General features: G+C 46.4%; 2 protein-coding genes across 13 annotated transcripts in view; one reads left to right on the top strand and one right to left on the bottom strand.

The window, feature by feature from the left end:
* Positions 1-5,236, top strand: part of LOC131289973 (glutamate-gated chloride channel) — a 39,812-nt gene extending 34,576 nt beyond the window's left edge. For 3 of the 12 annotated variants that reach the window (XM_058319334.1, XM_058319335.1, XM_058319333.1), the window contains exons 6-10: positions 23-157; positions 221-538; positions 1,901-2,022; positions 2,619-2,743; positions 5,116-5,236. In XM_058319334.1, coding sequence (XP_058175317.1) covers positions 23-157; positions 221-538; positions 1,901-2,022; positions 2,619-2,743; positions 5,116-5,236 — 821 coding nt within the window. Of the gene's footprint in view, positions 1-22; positions 158-220; positions 542-1,891; positions 2,046-2,611; positions 2,744-3,470; positions 3,504-5,115 lie in introns of all 12 variants that reach the window. The other 9 variants (XM_058319341.1, XM_058319340.1, XM_058319339.1 and 6 more) reach the window with 6 other exon arrangements.
* A 4,706-nt stretch (positions 5,237-9,942) lies between these two features.
* LOC131284385 (serine proteinase stubble) lies at positions 9,943-12,326 on the bottom strand. The gene is made up of 4 exons (XM_058313240.1): positions 12,167-12,326; positions 11,254-12,060; positions 10,360-11,184; positions 9,943-10,283 (listed from the first exon to the last, which is right to left on the bottom strand). The coding sequence occupies exons 1-4, from the start codon at positions 12,324-12,326 to the stop codon at positions 9,943-9,945; spliced, it is 2,133 nt and encodes a 710-aa protein (XP_058169223.1).
* Between the last annotated feature and the right edge of the window lie 893 nt (positions 12,327-13,219).

The raw sequence follows: 13,219 nt of genomic DNA on the forward strand, positions 1-13,219 counted from the left end.
AACCCGGGGGTTCTTCACGCAGATGGTTGGACGACGGCCGATCTGGTGTTCCTCTGGAAGGAGGGCGATCCCGTACAGGTGGTGAAGAACCTACACCTGCCCCGGTTCACGCTGGAGAAGTTCTTGACCGATTACTGCAACAGTAAAACGAACACCGGTAAGCAGCCAAACGAACGTCAACGCGGGTTTTGTCTGACTACTGTTTGTTTTTCTCCCGCAGGTGAATACAGTTGCCTCAAGGTGGACCTGCTGTTCAAGCGCGAGTTCTCGTACTACCTGATCCAGATCTACATTCCCTGCTGCATGCTGGTCATCGTCTCGTGGGTATCGTTCTGGCTCGACCAGGGCGCCGTCCCGGCACGGGTTTCGCTCGGCGTCACCACCCTGCTCACGATGGCCACCCAAACGTCCGGCATCAACGCGTCGCTGCCGCCCGTTTCCTACACCAAAGCCATCGACGTGTGGACCGGCGTCTGCCTGACGTTTGTGTTCGGTGCCCTGCTCGAGTTCGCCCTCGTCAACTACGCGTCCCGTTCAGGTTTGCTAATTTTATTGTTCGTGTTTGACCGTCACCAGCGAGCCCCTCGGCCTCAGTTTTACCACCCGTCCCCACTTTCCCCACCCATTACTCCATCCTTGCCGTCATTCCACCAAAGGATCCCTACGATTTCTCGGCACCATCAGCAGATCGCATCTAATCCAATCAAGATCGACGAAAAAAAAACAACTAGCTGCCGACGCAACTGACAGCGCATATCTACGAGCTGTCAAGTGTCACAGTAGGCCAACAAAGGATTTGCGTGTGAATGGCAGATGTGATTCGTGGAACCGATGGGGCATCCTGTTTCTCAAGGACTCGACTTGACCGCAGTAGGCTTCCTACTACAAAGTAATGCCTGTAACGGTACATGTCGCCTACATCTCGTTACCCGTTTTCGTGTAACACTACCACTATCCCTCTTCCGCTCTCTTTCTCTCTTTCTCTCTCTTGCTTTCTATCCTTTCCACAACGTCCGTTACTGTTTTGTTTTGTCACTACCGTGGCCCCACCTTTCCGTAGACTCGTACACTCTTGGGCTCGTATAAACCGTAAATGATGAGAACCGTAGTTCGAACCGATTATAATGATGTCCCCCGCATCTCTTTTTTCGTTTCTTTTTTCCTCTCCTCCTGCTGCTCACGTCACTCACGTTACGTTCGGTTGCGTTACGCGTCGCTACGTCGATTGTTTTTCGGTTGCGAAATGAACAAACAAAACTAAATTCACACATCCACAAACACACACACACACATACGCTCTTTCGTTTTCGTCAATCTTTCGTTGCAAACGCATTTCTCTGCGGCATCACTTTTTTTTACGTTCGCATTCGTTCGCTCATCTCGCTCTCTACCCCCTCTGTGTCTGTCGCTCATCCAACCATCCGGTTACACGTCACACGTACTTCCGGTCACCAAACTTCCTTTTCGCAATTCAACCTCCTGTCATGCCATCTGTCAAAACATTCCCACAACAATGATCCGACCGTATCTTGTCTGGGAAATTTCATTTGTTATTTTTACTGTGTCCTTCTCATAATTTTTAATCCAAACCACGAAAAATAAAATCCTTTCCATTCCTCACTCAACCGTTACTCGATGTGTCGGATTAACGTTACCACTTATTACCCATCTGGCACGATAACATTAATCACCTCTCGCCAACCAACCTACAACTTTAAAAAAAAACAATCCTCCATCTTCCTCCTCCTCCTCCTGCTCCTCGTTCCTTTTCATCGTGTTTCATATCGCACACCTCACCTGTCATCATCGTCACCTGTTCAACAAACACCCTTCATGCTCCCATTTTTGGAACACATAAATTCTTTTGCGCTTCTATATCAATCCATTCATGCTCACCAAGCGGATAGGGCAGCAGACATGCACCGAGAGAATATGAAGAAAAAGCGCCGCGAAATGGAGCAGGCGAGCCTGGATGCGGCCTCGGACCTGCTGGACACCGACAGTAACGCCACCTTTGCGATGGTTCGTATCGTGAGGGGGTGGGGATTTGCGGGACTATGCACAGAGCAATGGGGGCACTACTAACTCATCGCCAACCACCCGGCTGGAAGGAGCGCCTGTCGGCACCGAGTGGTGCCCGGGCAATGGCCACCACCGAGCAGCAGTTTTTTCACCCCGCCAGTTGCAACGAATGCCCGTCTAATGACCGACGCTTCCTCGCACCTAACTTGATGCTGCATTAGATTACTCGACGGTGTTTTAGAAAGCTAGCTACATGTTGACGTTGCATTTTTAAATCAAATTAGTCTTGCATTGCGCGCTGCATACTGGCAGGCGCGCGTTCTCAATTGAATTGTCAATATCCTGTTCCGTTCAACTTAGTCACGTGTTAAACACTTTAATTCACACATGAATGTTTGCTGCTTGCATTGAATTGCCTCCAATAATTGACTTTTACTTAAAGGTTTAAAAATGTTGCGCTGGAACATATTTTACGTACGAAAATTTTTGAACGAAAAATCAAAGATTAACACGGGAAGCCATAATCCAAAGCAAAACACAAACTGACCCAAACAAAACCATCATAAGACTAACACAATTTGTTAAAAATTTTCCAGAAACCACTTGTGCGCCACCCGGGTGATCCGCTGGCGCTGGAAAAGCTCCGCCAGTGCGAGGTGCACATGCAGGCCCCGAAGCGGCCAAACTGCTGCCGCAGCTGGCTTTCGAAGTTCCCCACCAGGTAAGCCGGGCTCGTACCGAGCTCCTCCCACCCACTCGTTCACAGCCCCCATTCCACCAATTCGGATCGAGAATCTTGTGCCATCAGCAATGTATCAAACAATTCGTTCGATCTTCAAACGGATCCTTTTTAGTTCTGTTCCCATTATACGTTTCCGTTTCCGTTCCGTTTCCGTTCCGGCGTGTGTCAACTTTCTGTCCGTTTTCGAATTCAGTTTTGAATATTTTAGTTTCCACAGACACTAACAAATAACATTCACGGTATAAAAAAAATGTCTATAACAAGTGTTCACAAAAAAAACTACACGTTGCTACACTTACGGTCAGTAATTCCCAACTCTCCACACAGGTCACCGTTGTTTGTTTCTAGTCGATGTTTCCTTCTCCTCCATCGTTAATGTTTCTTCTTCGCTCTATACACCACTTGCTTACCTCACATTTATATTTTAACTAAAACAAACGATTCGGCTGCGGCAAGCTTCCTCTCTAGACCGTGTCTACCAAGTACAATCTATTTGCCCAGCGTTTGGATAACAATTTTCCCCACCGACGCAAACCTAATCGAGCAGCGCAACGTACCGAATTATGTATTTTCCATTTATGTATCTTTTCCATGTAACGTTTGCCAATTCGGACACCGTGCCGAAAATACCACAAAACAAAACCGTCAATTACAAAACCAAACCAATAATTGCCAATACTTCATCCCAACAACCCAACTTCTAAAGCCCCTTCAAAAAGGTGCCGTGTCTGGGACGAGGGTAATTACTTTTAACTATTACCACTACTAATGCTATCTACCACCTACCACTACTATTTGCTACTTAATGTTACTTTTCCTTTCGTTTGTGCTATCCTGTTTTCATTACTGCCCATTGTTACACTGTTTCTGAATTCATGCTCCTTTCGATCTATCGTTTCTTGTTCCTATTTCCTTGTTCCTATACTTTACGCAATCTGATTTTCCGGTACGCCGACACCTTATCCAGCGTTCATTAGAATGTTTTGCGAAACAAAGCTCCATTCTTTGCATATTAAAATAGATCGCATAACGCTAGCTGGTGCAAGTGTAGGCAAAGTTCGTAGCTAACAAATCGAACTGATAAATACACCCATTTTTCTTCAAGCACTACCAAGCGAGTTGTTTGCATTTGTCCGTTCTATTATTTTTCACCTGATTCATTTCAACATGTAGCTTTAAATCACCTCCCGCCATCTCCTGTGCTCCGCTCCTGGGAGGATTGTTTACCATGAGATGTTTATTAGAGGTGTGAAAATGATCCTTGCACTCGACTTCCAGCGAGCATACAATCACTATCTGATTGTCAGTCCTCAAATAATATACCATTGGTTGCAACTAGTCAATTTGTTTTCTTCTGGAAGTTGGAATTGGCTGTGTGTACCCTTCCCAGGATAATTTAGTACAAGCTCCCATCTTTCAAGCACGCATACTACTTCCATCAGCATTGCTTACAGAGCGTTCTTTCTCTGCTGTAAATAGAGCATTCTATTCATACCCTTCATCAATGTTTGATCGGCCAATAGCGGGTCCTTGGATTTAAGTATTTCTGTTTGCCATTTCGTACTCATCATAAGAAGAAAATTTGAACTCATCAATCCAGGAAGACGCTGATCAGCATAATATAAAGCTGTGTCTAACTACTCAACCATCACTGTGCATTGTAATATTTCTAGACTATCTCATCAACTCAAACCGCCCAATTCAACACTGTACGATGCCTCACAAGGAGTGTAAAATTAACCACACAACTCACATATACCATAGTACTCCCCATCGAAACTAACAACACCACTACCACCACACAAAGTTACTCGATCGTTGATTTGATGCGCTTATTTCAATCTTGTATTTAGTTTAGTATCCTACTTTTCCCATCATCCAGCTCGGATCATTTCATTCGTTCTTATCGATCAGTTTTTCTTCCGATACTTTGCCGTTTTCTCGGAATCGAATTCGTTTGCGACCATACCGTTCGCCTTACGTTCCATCTCTTTACCGCCATCCGTATGCTGTTATCATCAGTTTGTTTTTTCTGCTCTGTTTGGAATGCCGTCGAATGGAGTTTTATCATTGTTCATCCTTTTCTAGTTCAGACATAGTACTTATCTCCTGTCTGCGTACGTTCGAAGTGACGGATGATCTAATCTATTAGCCAAGCGTAGCTCGTGATCGTTGCGGCGATTGCGATGTAGTTGGAATGCTCGCCGCCCTACCCCCCTGAAGTTCCCTCCTTCCTTCGTGGATCGTTCTAATCCGTATCCTTTTTTCTCGGCTTTCCCTTTCTTCTCGTCCCGCGCGGTACGGTACGCGTAACACCTTCATGGTTCCGGTCCATTGACGCCTGCACGTAGGCAATGCTCACGCTCGAAGCGCATCGACGTTATCTCCCGGATAACGTTCCCGCTGGTGTTCGCCCTGTTCAACCTGGTCTACTGGAGCACCTATCTGTTCCGCGAGGAGGAAGAGGACTAGACGACGCTGGTCGCACTCGCCGGCGGATGCGTGAGACGCCATCGACAGCATCCACTATGGCTACTGAACATAATTATGAATAGTACTAGCGTTAGCAATAGAGGTAGGAAGCAGATCCAGGCCCCTTTATGCCGGCAGCAAACCCCTTTCGACGGCCCGAGGGCAGCGAGCAGTGTTCCCAGCCTCCCGGTGGACGAGTCCTCGGGGGAAACGGGAGCAGGGAGCCCGGGACCCAGGAGCTGCCCGGAGGTCCAGCGAGCCAGCGCCAACGCCGTGCTGGTGCATGAGAGGGGCGAATGAGTGTGAGCAAGTTAATGTTGAGAGTTGAGCAATCAGTGCACACACCATTTTGCAAGTTATACATACTACCTAGTGTTGAAAACACAGTTATTCTTCCACCATGCATCGCCTAGCACCCATTTTGAGGCCCAGTTTCTTAGTACGCAGTAGAAGTAGCACATGCACAAGCGGGGACAGAATCGTGCATACCATCAACGCAACCAAATTCCCCCAGAGAAATACAATTGGCCAAACCGAATCGCCAGTAGCTCCAGCACGTTTTATAACAGTTCTAAGCACTTCCGCAAACCACATCATAAACCGAGAAAACAGCAACAAAGTATATGCCTGTTGATAGTAGCACCTAGTTCAGTTACAATATGCAACAGCGATTAGCAACAAGAGAGCAGATTAAGTAGATTTACAGCGAGGTGTACAGAGTAAAATACAGAGAAGAATAAATAGCCACACCCAACACGATCACAAATTTTCCCCTCGTTAGCAAGTGAACCTTCTTAACAGCACACTCGGACTGATTGAGATAGACGACTTGCTACTTAAACTTGAGTGCATATTTCCACCGCGAATTTACCGTTAAGCAGGGGGTTTGTTTACAGTCCAGCATTACTGTCAGTGCATTTTATGGGAGTGATAACAACATGATCGGATCTCTAAGCTCAACGATTCGATATGGTACTGAAAATGTTTTATAAGCATGACCTTTAAAGCACAGTTGATCTAATTTGAGCAAGTAAAAGCGCTTATGGTTCATTTTTATGCCACGATTTATCCAAGCCCACATTCGCGCCGGTTTCCTCAAAGCATCAAGAAATCGCATTTATTTCTTCACTGTCTCGTCGTACTAAACTAGTGCCATAGTTGTAAACATTCGTGGTTGTGAATGCGAACTGGGACATGTTTAGGCAAACCGTTTCATCCCCTCACCTTCCCCCTATCACAATGAGTCCAGTGTATTTGTGGTTTCCCTAGCTAGTTGTTGAACAATTTTCCTATGCTATTAGTTCCACTCGTAAAGAGCAGATCAAAATGGACGCTTCAGGACAAAAGCCGTGCAAAACGAGTGAAACACACTTTTTGTTCTCCAATTGTTTCACAAGACTCAGTCATGCATGGTGCAAGCATTTAGACGAAGATCTGGACGGAAGGAAAAAAAAACCAATAACCCCTTTTCTGCACATGCTAGCCGACTAAATGTTAATAGTTTTATAATGAAAAAATAAGAAAATAAAATCCCAAAAAGAAAACTCTATGTGCGACGCAAACAAGATCTTTCATAAGCTATCCGACACTGTTAATGCACACTGCGTAACTGCAGTCATTCTTAACACAACAAGTCACTACTCACATACACATAAACACCTTTATAATCGTAAAAAGAAGGAAAAACTAACTCCTGCAAGGAATATAAGTAGTCCGAAGTTTTCTTATGCACTAGGTAAAACCGAATGTAGAGCGAATATGGGCGATGGTAGGGAAAAAGGTGGAAAAGAAAAATTCTCAAAATACAGGGTCAAAGCTATGTTGACGTAAAAACTGAACTCTTTCAACACAGCGCACGAGCAACTAGCCGATTTAAGAGACGATCGAGTAGAATATTACGAGATGTTTAAATAACTGAACTCTATCAAAGATCCCACTCTACTGTAACAAGCATAAACTTAAGTACGTTGAACAGAAGACAAATGCATGAAAACCGTGCGCTGGTCTAGATGTTATCAATGGTAGTAAACATTATTGTGCTGTGTGCGGGTGCGTGTTAGGAAGGATGTGAAAACTGTTTAGGTTTTTTTTCTTTTGTTTCCTACGAACAAGATGCGATCTAGAAATCGAAACTATAGTTAAGGTGAGAAACATTTCAGGAGTAGGACATTCATTCATGTAGTGTTTTGCAGCAAGTATAAAAGAAACGTGTGGAAAAATTACTAGTTGAGTGACGAGCAGCCCAATTGAGGCCGAGCTAATCTAAACATACACACACTCTCGGTTGAGCCTGTCTAATGTTACACGTTTTTATATGACATTTTAACGTATTTTCTAGAACAACTCTAAGGGATGCAAAAAGATTTACCCAGTAAACCACTTTATCTAAACGACAAAGTACCGGCATTACAAACAAAAGAAAACGACAAGCTTAGAAGATTCAGACATTTGGTTTTCGTTCGATTATATGTACGTTTTGTAGTTTTAATTGCGTTGGGAATAATCGCCAAACTCAAATATCTTAATGTTTGATTTACTAGCACGAACCGGTCGAACCGGGAACGAACCGGGAAATTTGACATTTTAATTTTACCGGAGTCTGTTGGACAGAGGTCATTGAAACGGTTCCCGAAATATGTCCAAAACCGGTGAAATGTTGCAAAATATTTCAAATTTGAATTTTCAATTAAATTTTTTCCGTTTTTTACGGTAGTTCTGTAAAGGATTTCGGCATCCTTTAATTTAAACCGGATCACTTTCATGTGGAGTACCGTTGACTAAGTGTATCAATTTTAATTTTTGTTTTCAGATGATGTCCCAGGGGCTTTTATGTTGTACAAAATGGAGTAGTTTGAAAATTGAAAAAAAATTTGGTTAAATTTAAATAATATTTCATAACCTGTGGACTTTATTGATTTCTCACAACTATTCACTGAGCTAGAAGAAAGCATATTGAGTGCTTAAGTTCATGTAAACATCAAACGAAAGCCAGTTCGGAGCAAACTTGCATCCTTACGAGTCTATGTGCCAGAGCAGTAGAAGAATGTATCTTTCATATAGAAACGTTGCTGTAATCAGAGAACGTCGATAGTGTAAGAAGCTTATTGAACAAATATGAACAGAATAGCTGAGCTGTAAATCGATCTGTCGTTGAGACATAAAACAACAGAAGAACAGGTTTTCTCTCGCGCGGATGGCGTTATAAACCTGAAAACATGGTGCTGTGCATTAACAAAGATTTTAACAGGCATGTTATCAAATGAGTCAACCGACACAAATCACAACAATCAACGCAGCGGTTGATTTGCAGAAGATAGCAAACGGCAGTAGTCGGTCGGTCGGATCAAGGTGCGACAAATCTACTCAATTGTCTTCTTCCACAGTTTCACATTGCCAGTCACAAACTTTACGACACTAGAAACAGAACAAACTGAAATACCATCAGACAAGATGTTGTCCATCTAGAAGAAATAAATTTACAGAACCCAAAAAGTGGCAACTACAAGCAGTTAGTTTTGGTCCAGGTGCGACCCACTGCAGAGGACACAAACTGGTGGTTCTAAGCTAAATCCAATCACTGCTGCATAAAGCAACGCGCACGATCGCCAAAAACAAGGCCCTACCGAGCGTAAAAGAATATCAGACGGAGGAAAAAGCATACTCACATACTTTACTGTAAAATAGTGTCGAACTTTGAACGTTTCGTGTTAAACTAAAATCAATCAAGATACCGGAAGGAAATATTTGAAAATAACAGTTACACACACTCACACACCCACACACTCTCTTACACATACAGCAAATTGAAGAGGAGAACAAAAAACATGCCATTCACGTATAATACGCTCACCTTGTTGTAACAAGCGTGGTTGGCTCTGATTATGTCTATTTATAAGTAGAAACAAAAGCTACTAAAAGAAACAAAAACGCATGTTTCTCTGCGTGAAGATAAAATAAATAAAATAAAAGTAATTTTCGGATAATTTATACGATGGAACTAAAAACATACACAAGAAAAACTCAAACAGGAAATGTTGCGGAAGATAAATTACTTATAAAGAAAAGAGATGGTAGAGAGAGAGAGGAAAAGGTGGAGATTTAGAAAGAATAAAGTGAACGGTTGAGCATGGTGAAAAACATGTATAAAAAAAGGTATAGAGAACAAGTAGCAAGTTGTTTAATGTTTTGCCTGTTTTCGTCCATTTATGAGGTGTAAAGAATCGATCCTTCCAGGTCCGCTCTACAAATCTACGTTATCTCCTGTTTCGTGTTTTGTCTTGGCGTTGGGTTGAAATTACATTGGGGACATTTTTACCGTTTTCTTACCGTTACCGCAACGATTTTTCGAACACTCGTTCTATGATTGCCCGTTGTCCATCATCGTTATCAATTAGACGTGAATCAAGAAGGCTCTCCAGCGGTGCATAATCTTGTATAAGTTAGTTTATAAATTAGGATAATGCTAACACTAATTGATTACCGGAGAAATGTGTAAGACGGATAGGGGGCAGGATAAAGTGGAAATAAATTATATACAAAAACCGAAACAGCACGTCTCCTTCGTTCCGTTTCGCTCCCTCCGGGAACTCCGAAACACGCATCGGGTGTTGGAGTCGTAAAGCCCACCCTGTCCGCCCGGCGAATGCTGACTCTATCACACTATCGATACTATGGCCGTTGGGTCCGGTGTGTAGGAGCTAGCACGCTTACTTCTTCATGTTCTCCCGTATCCAGTCCATGTACTCGCTGATGCGCGTGTACACGCCCGGGTAGCCCGGTTCACCGCACTTGTTGCCGAACGACACCACGCCGACCTGCGTCCAGCGGGCCTCGACCAGCATCATCAACGGGCCGCCCGAATCGCCTTGACAAGCGTCGACGCCTCCCTCGGAAAACCCGGCGCACACAAAGTTGTCCGTGATCGGTTGGAAGTACGCCCGGTTGCAGTCCTCGTTACGCCAGACCGGCAGGGTGGCCTGTTGCTGCTTGGTTGATTCCTTTCCACCGTAGTAGGTCGTACCCCAGCCAACGACTGTTGCCCGACGTCCTGCGAGGTGATTTAGAAATATACAATCGTAAGTTATCGAACCCTCCGAGATACTGAGTAGTCTGTGCGTACTGACCTGCTAGGCGCTCCTTCGAAGGTAGATTCGGACCCGGTAGGCACACCGGTATGACGTACTTCGACTTACGAACCGGTTTGTCCAGCACCATCAGCGCAACGTCGTTGTAGAAGCCGACCCGCGAGAACCGCGGATGGGCACGCACCTCCGTCACCTTGTAGGTGACCGGAGCCGAGGGTTCCCCGTCGGTGGACAGATCGATATCGCCGAGCCGCACGGTGAACTGTCGGGCGGCGAACGGTCGCTGGCGCGAGTCGCGCGTACAATGGGCCGCCGTCAGGATGTACTTGGTGCCGATCAGGGACCCACCGCACCAGAACTCCGTCCGCTTGGCACCGTGCAGGAAGATGGCCGCCATCCAGGGCCACTGCCCGGTCGGCGCCTCGATGCCACCGACAATCCGGCCCGAGGAGTACTCCTGCTGCCCGCAGTCCGCCGGATCGACGATGTTGTCGATCGGTTTGAGGGTGGCCGACAGCAGCGCTCCATCCGATCCGGATGGTGCGACCGTGAACACCGGTACCAGCGGACGCTTGGTGGTGGTCGTCGTGGTAGGCTTGGCCACCGGGGCTAGGACTAAGCTCGGCGCAACCGTTCCTACCGCCGCCGGTGGAGGTCGTGGTCTGGGAGTCGTTAGCTGCGTGCTGCTACTGCTGATGGGACAGCAAACGCCCGGTACGAAGAGACTCTTGAAGCAGAGCGACTCCCGGAGATGACTCAAGTCCAGCAGCAGGCCCGGGCAGGTGCTCAAGTCCTCGCAACGTCCCGGACGTCCGTCCGGCGTCCGGCAGCGATTCTCCGCGTCCTTCGTAGTCTCGATCTTGTCTGGGGATGGAGAACCCGGGGAAAAGAATTAGGATCTGGAATGTGTGCAATATCCGCCGAAATACTTACTACTTGCCGCTGGTTCCGGCCGGCGGGTAGTGGTGGTGGTGCTCGGGCGTACCTCCTGGTGGGCCGGGTCCTTCCGCTTCACCTTGTTCTTCTTCTTCTTCTTCTTTTTCTTCTTCTGCTCCGACACCACCCCGGCCGTCGGGGGAGCAACCGCCGGCGCCGTACTGACCGCCGCGCCCAAACTCAGCTCGTTATCTTCCTTCCGCTGCGCCACAGCCAACGACTCCAACGTCGTCACGGCGGAAGCGGGGGTACTCGAACCCACGACCAATGGTGCCGAAGTAACATCCCCGCTTGCCGTCTCCTGCTCGCCCGTTCCACTGCCAACCCGCTTGATCAGTGGTTCGATCGTCTTCGTCAGGTTCTTGCCGAGCATCGTTTTGGTGAGCGTCAACAGCGCCTCCGGGACCGTTTCCTTCGTGTCCGGGTCGACCTGCGTGATGGCGCTCGCCTCCCCGCCCTTGGTAATGTTCACGATGTACCGCCCGACCGTGTTCAGTGCACCGAGCGTTTCGGACAGCTTGTTGAACGCCGCATCGGAGAGGAGCCGAGCCCGTACCGTGCTCGTTTCCACCGGCCTGCTAGTCACCGGTGCCACTTCCTCCTCGTCCTCCTCGTCCTCCTCCTCATCGTCATCGTCATCGTCGTCGTCATCGTCGAGACCGAAGTCGAAGTAATCCTCATCGTCGTCATCGTCATCGTCGTCATCGTCGTCATCCTCTTCGGCGGGTCGTTGTTTCCCGACGGGGCGTAGCTTCGTCACCTGGGAACCCGTCGCAGACACCACCGGAAGTCGTGGCCCTGTCACTGGAAAGAAAGCACCGATAAAAAAAAAACGAACCCAAAACGGAACACTTTATTGCTACGCTCGACGCTAGGCATAATCTGTGCCAGTTACAAACTTCTAACCTACCTCTGACACCGGCATCAATAACGGTTGGAGATCGCCTGCTTCCTCCTCCAGAATCTCCGCTGACCAGGGCGTGCGAAAGCAGCAATGTCGTCACCAGCAGTACTGAAGAGGAAAAAAAAAAACAAACAAGAAGCGTGGCTCGCGGTGAGAAAACATGCATTAAGTAATCGGTTTCCCCCGCCCACGGAACCGGTTCACGAATTTAGGCCACTACACTTTCCAACAGGCGTCCATCCTCTTCATCTCAAGCTCGGCAATTCATCTCCCACCTCCCGACGAATCAAACGATTCCCTTTGTTGTGTTTGGTTTTTTTATTTACCACACTGTCCATTTGCAGCAATTCCCTCCCTAAGACATGGACCTAAAGAAACATACCATAAACAGACAGTAGACTTATGTAGTGTTCAAAATATACGCCATTTAGTTGCGGAACTAAGGTCCACCTAGAGGGTCCACGCCTGGTTCGTAAAAAACAGTACGGTTAACGCTTGTCAACACATGGTGTGACAATTGTGTATTATGCAACGACGCACAGCGCCGAGTTCGTAGCGTTATCACGTAATATCGTCAACCCGAACGGACCATGCGGACGATCAGCTGTCAAGGCAATGGACATTCCGAGTTAGTGACGCGTAAATCCCGGACGAGAAGGCTAGAGCTCTGTGGTACGTGTAACCCACATCCGTCTAGTTGGTATGCATGGTGGACGTTTCGAAGGACTTAGCCAAACAAATCCGCGATCGAAAGAAACGTAACCAACGGCACTAGAAGAAGCACCTGTTGCAGATAGTGTGATAGTATTTACACTCTATTATTAGGGTTTTGTGTTTCAACCTTTGAGGATCTATGGTAGGTAATCTTTATCTGGCGAAATTTGATTGAATTCCTAAATGTGACAAATATAGCAGTTAATTCTGAGCAATTGAAATGATTTGCTTTCATCAAGTTTTAAAAATAATGTTTCCTTTGAAAGCATCATTTAGCTGATTGACTGAAGGTGAAAGATGTTTTTCCCAAATGTTTAGGCGCAGATTGCGTTCCATGTGTTAAAA

Source organism: Anopheles ziemanni, chromosome 3 (genome assembly GCF_943734765.1).
Source record: "Anopheles ziemanni chromosome 3, idAnoZiCoDA_A2_x.2, whole genome shotgun sequence".
In the NCBI taxonomy this organism is placed as follows: domain Eukaryota; kingdom Metazoa; phylum Arthropoda; class Insecta; order Diptera; family Culicidae; genus Anopheles; species Anopheles ziemanni.

Excerpts from the sequence above, each read along its gene's own strand:
- LOC131284385 (XM_058313240.1), bottom strand. The coding sequence starts at position 12,326 with ATGCATGTTTTCTCACCGCGAGCCACGCTTCTTGTTTGTTTTTTTTTT. Across the intron at positions 12,061-12,166 it reads TATTGATGCCGGTGTCAGAG|TGACAGGGCCACGACTTCCG; the intron begins GTAGGTTAGAAG and ends CTTTCTTTCCAG. Across the intron at positions 10,284-10,359 it reads TTCGAAGGAGCGCCTAGCAG|GACGTCGGGCAACAGTCGTT; the intron begins GTCAGTACGCAC and ends ATCACCTCGCAG.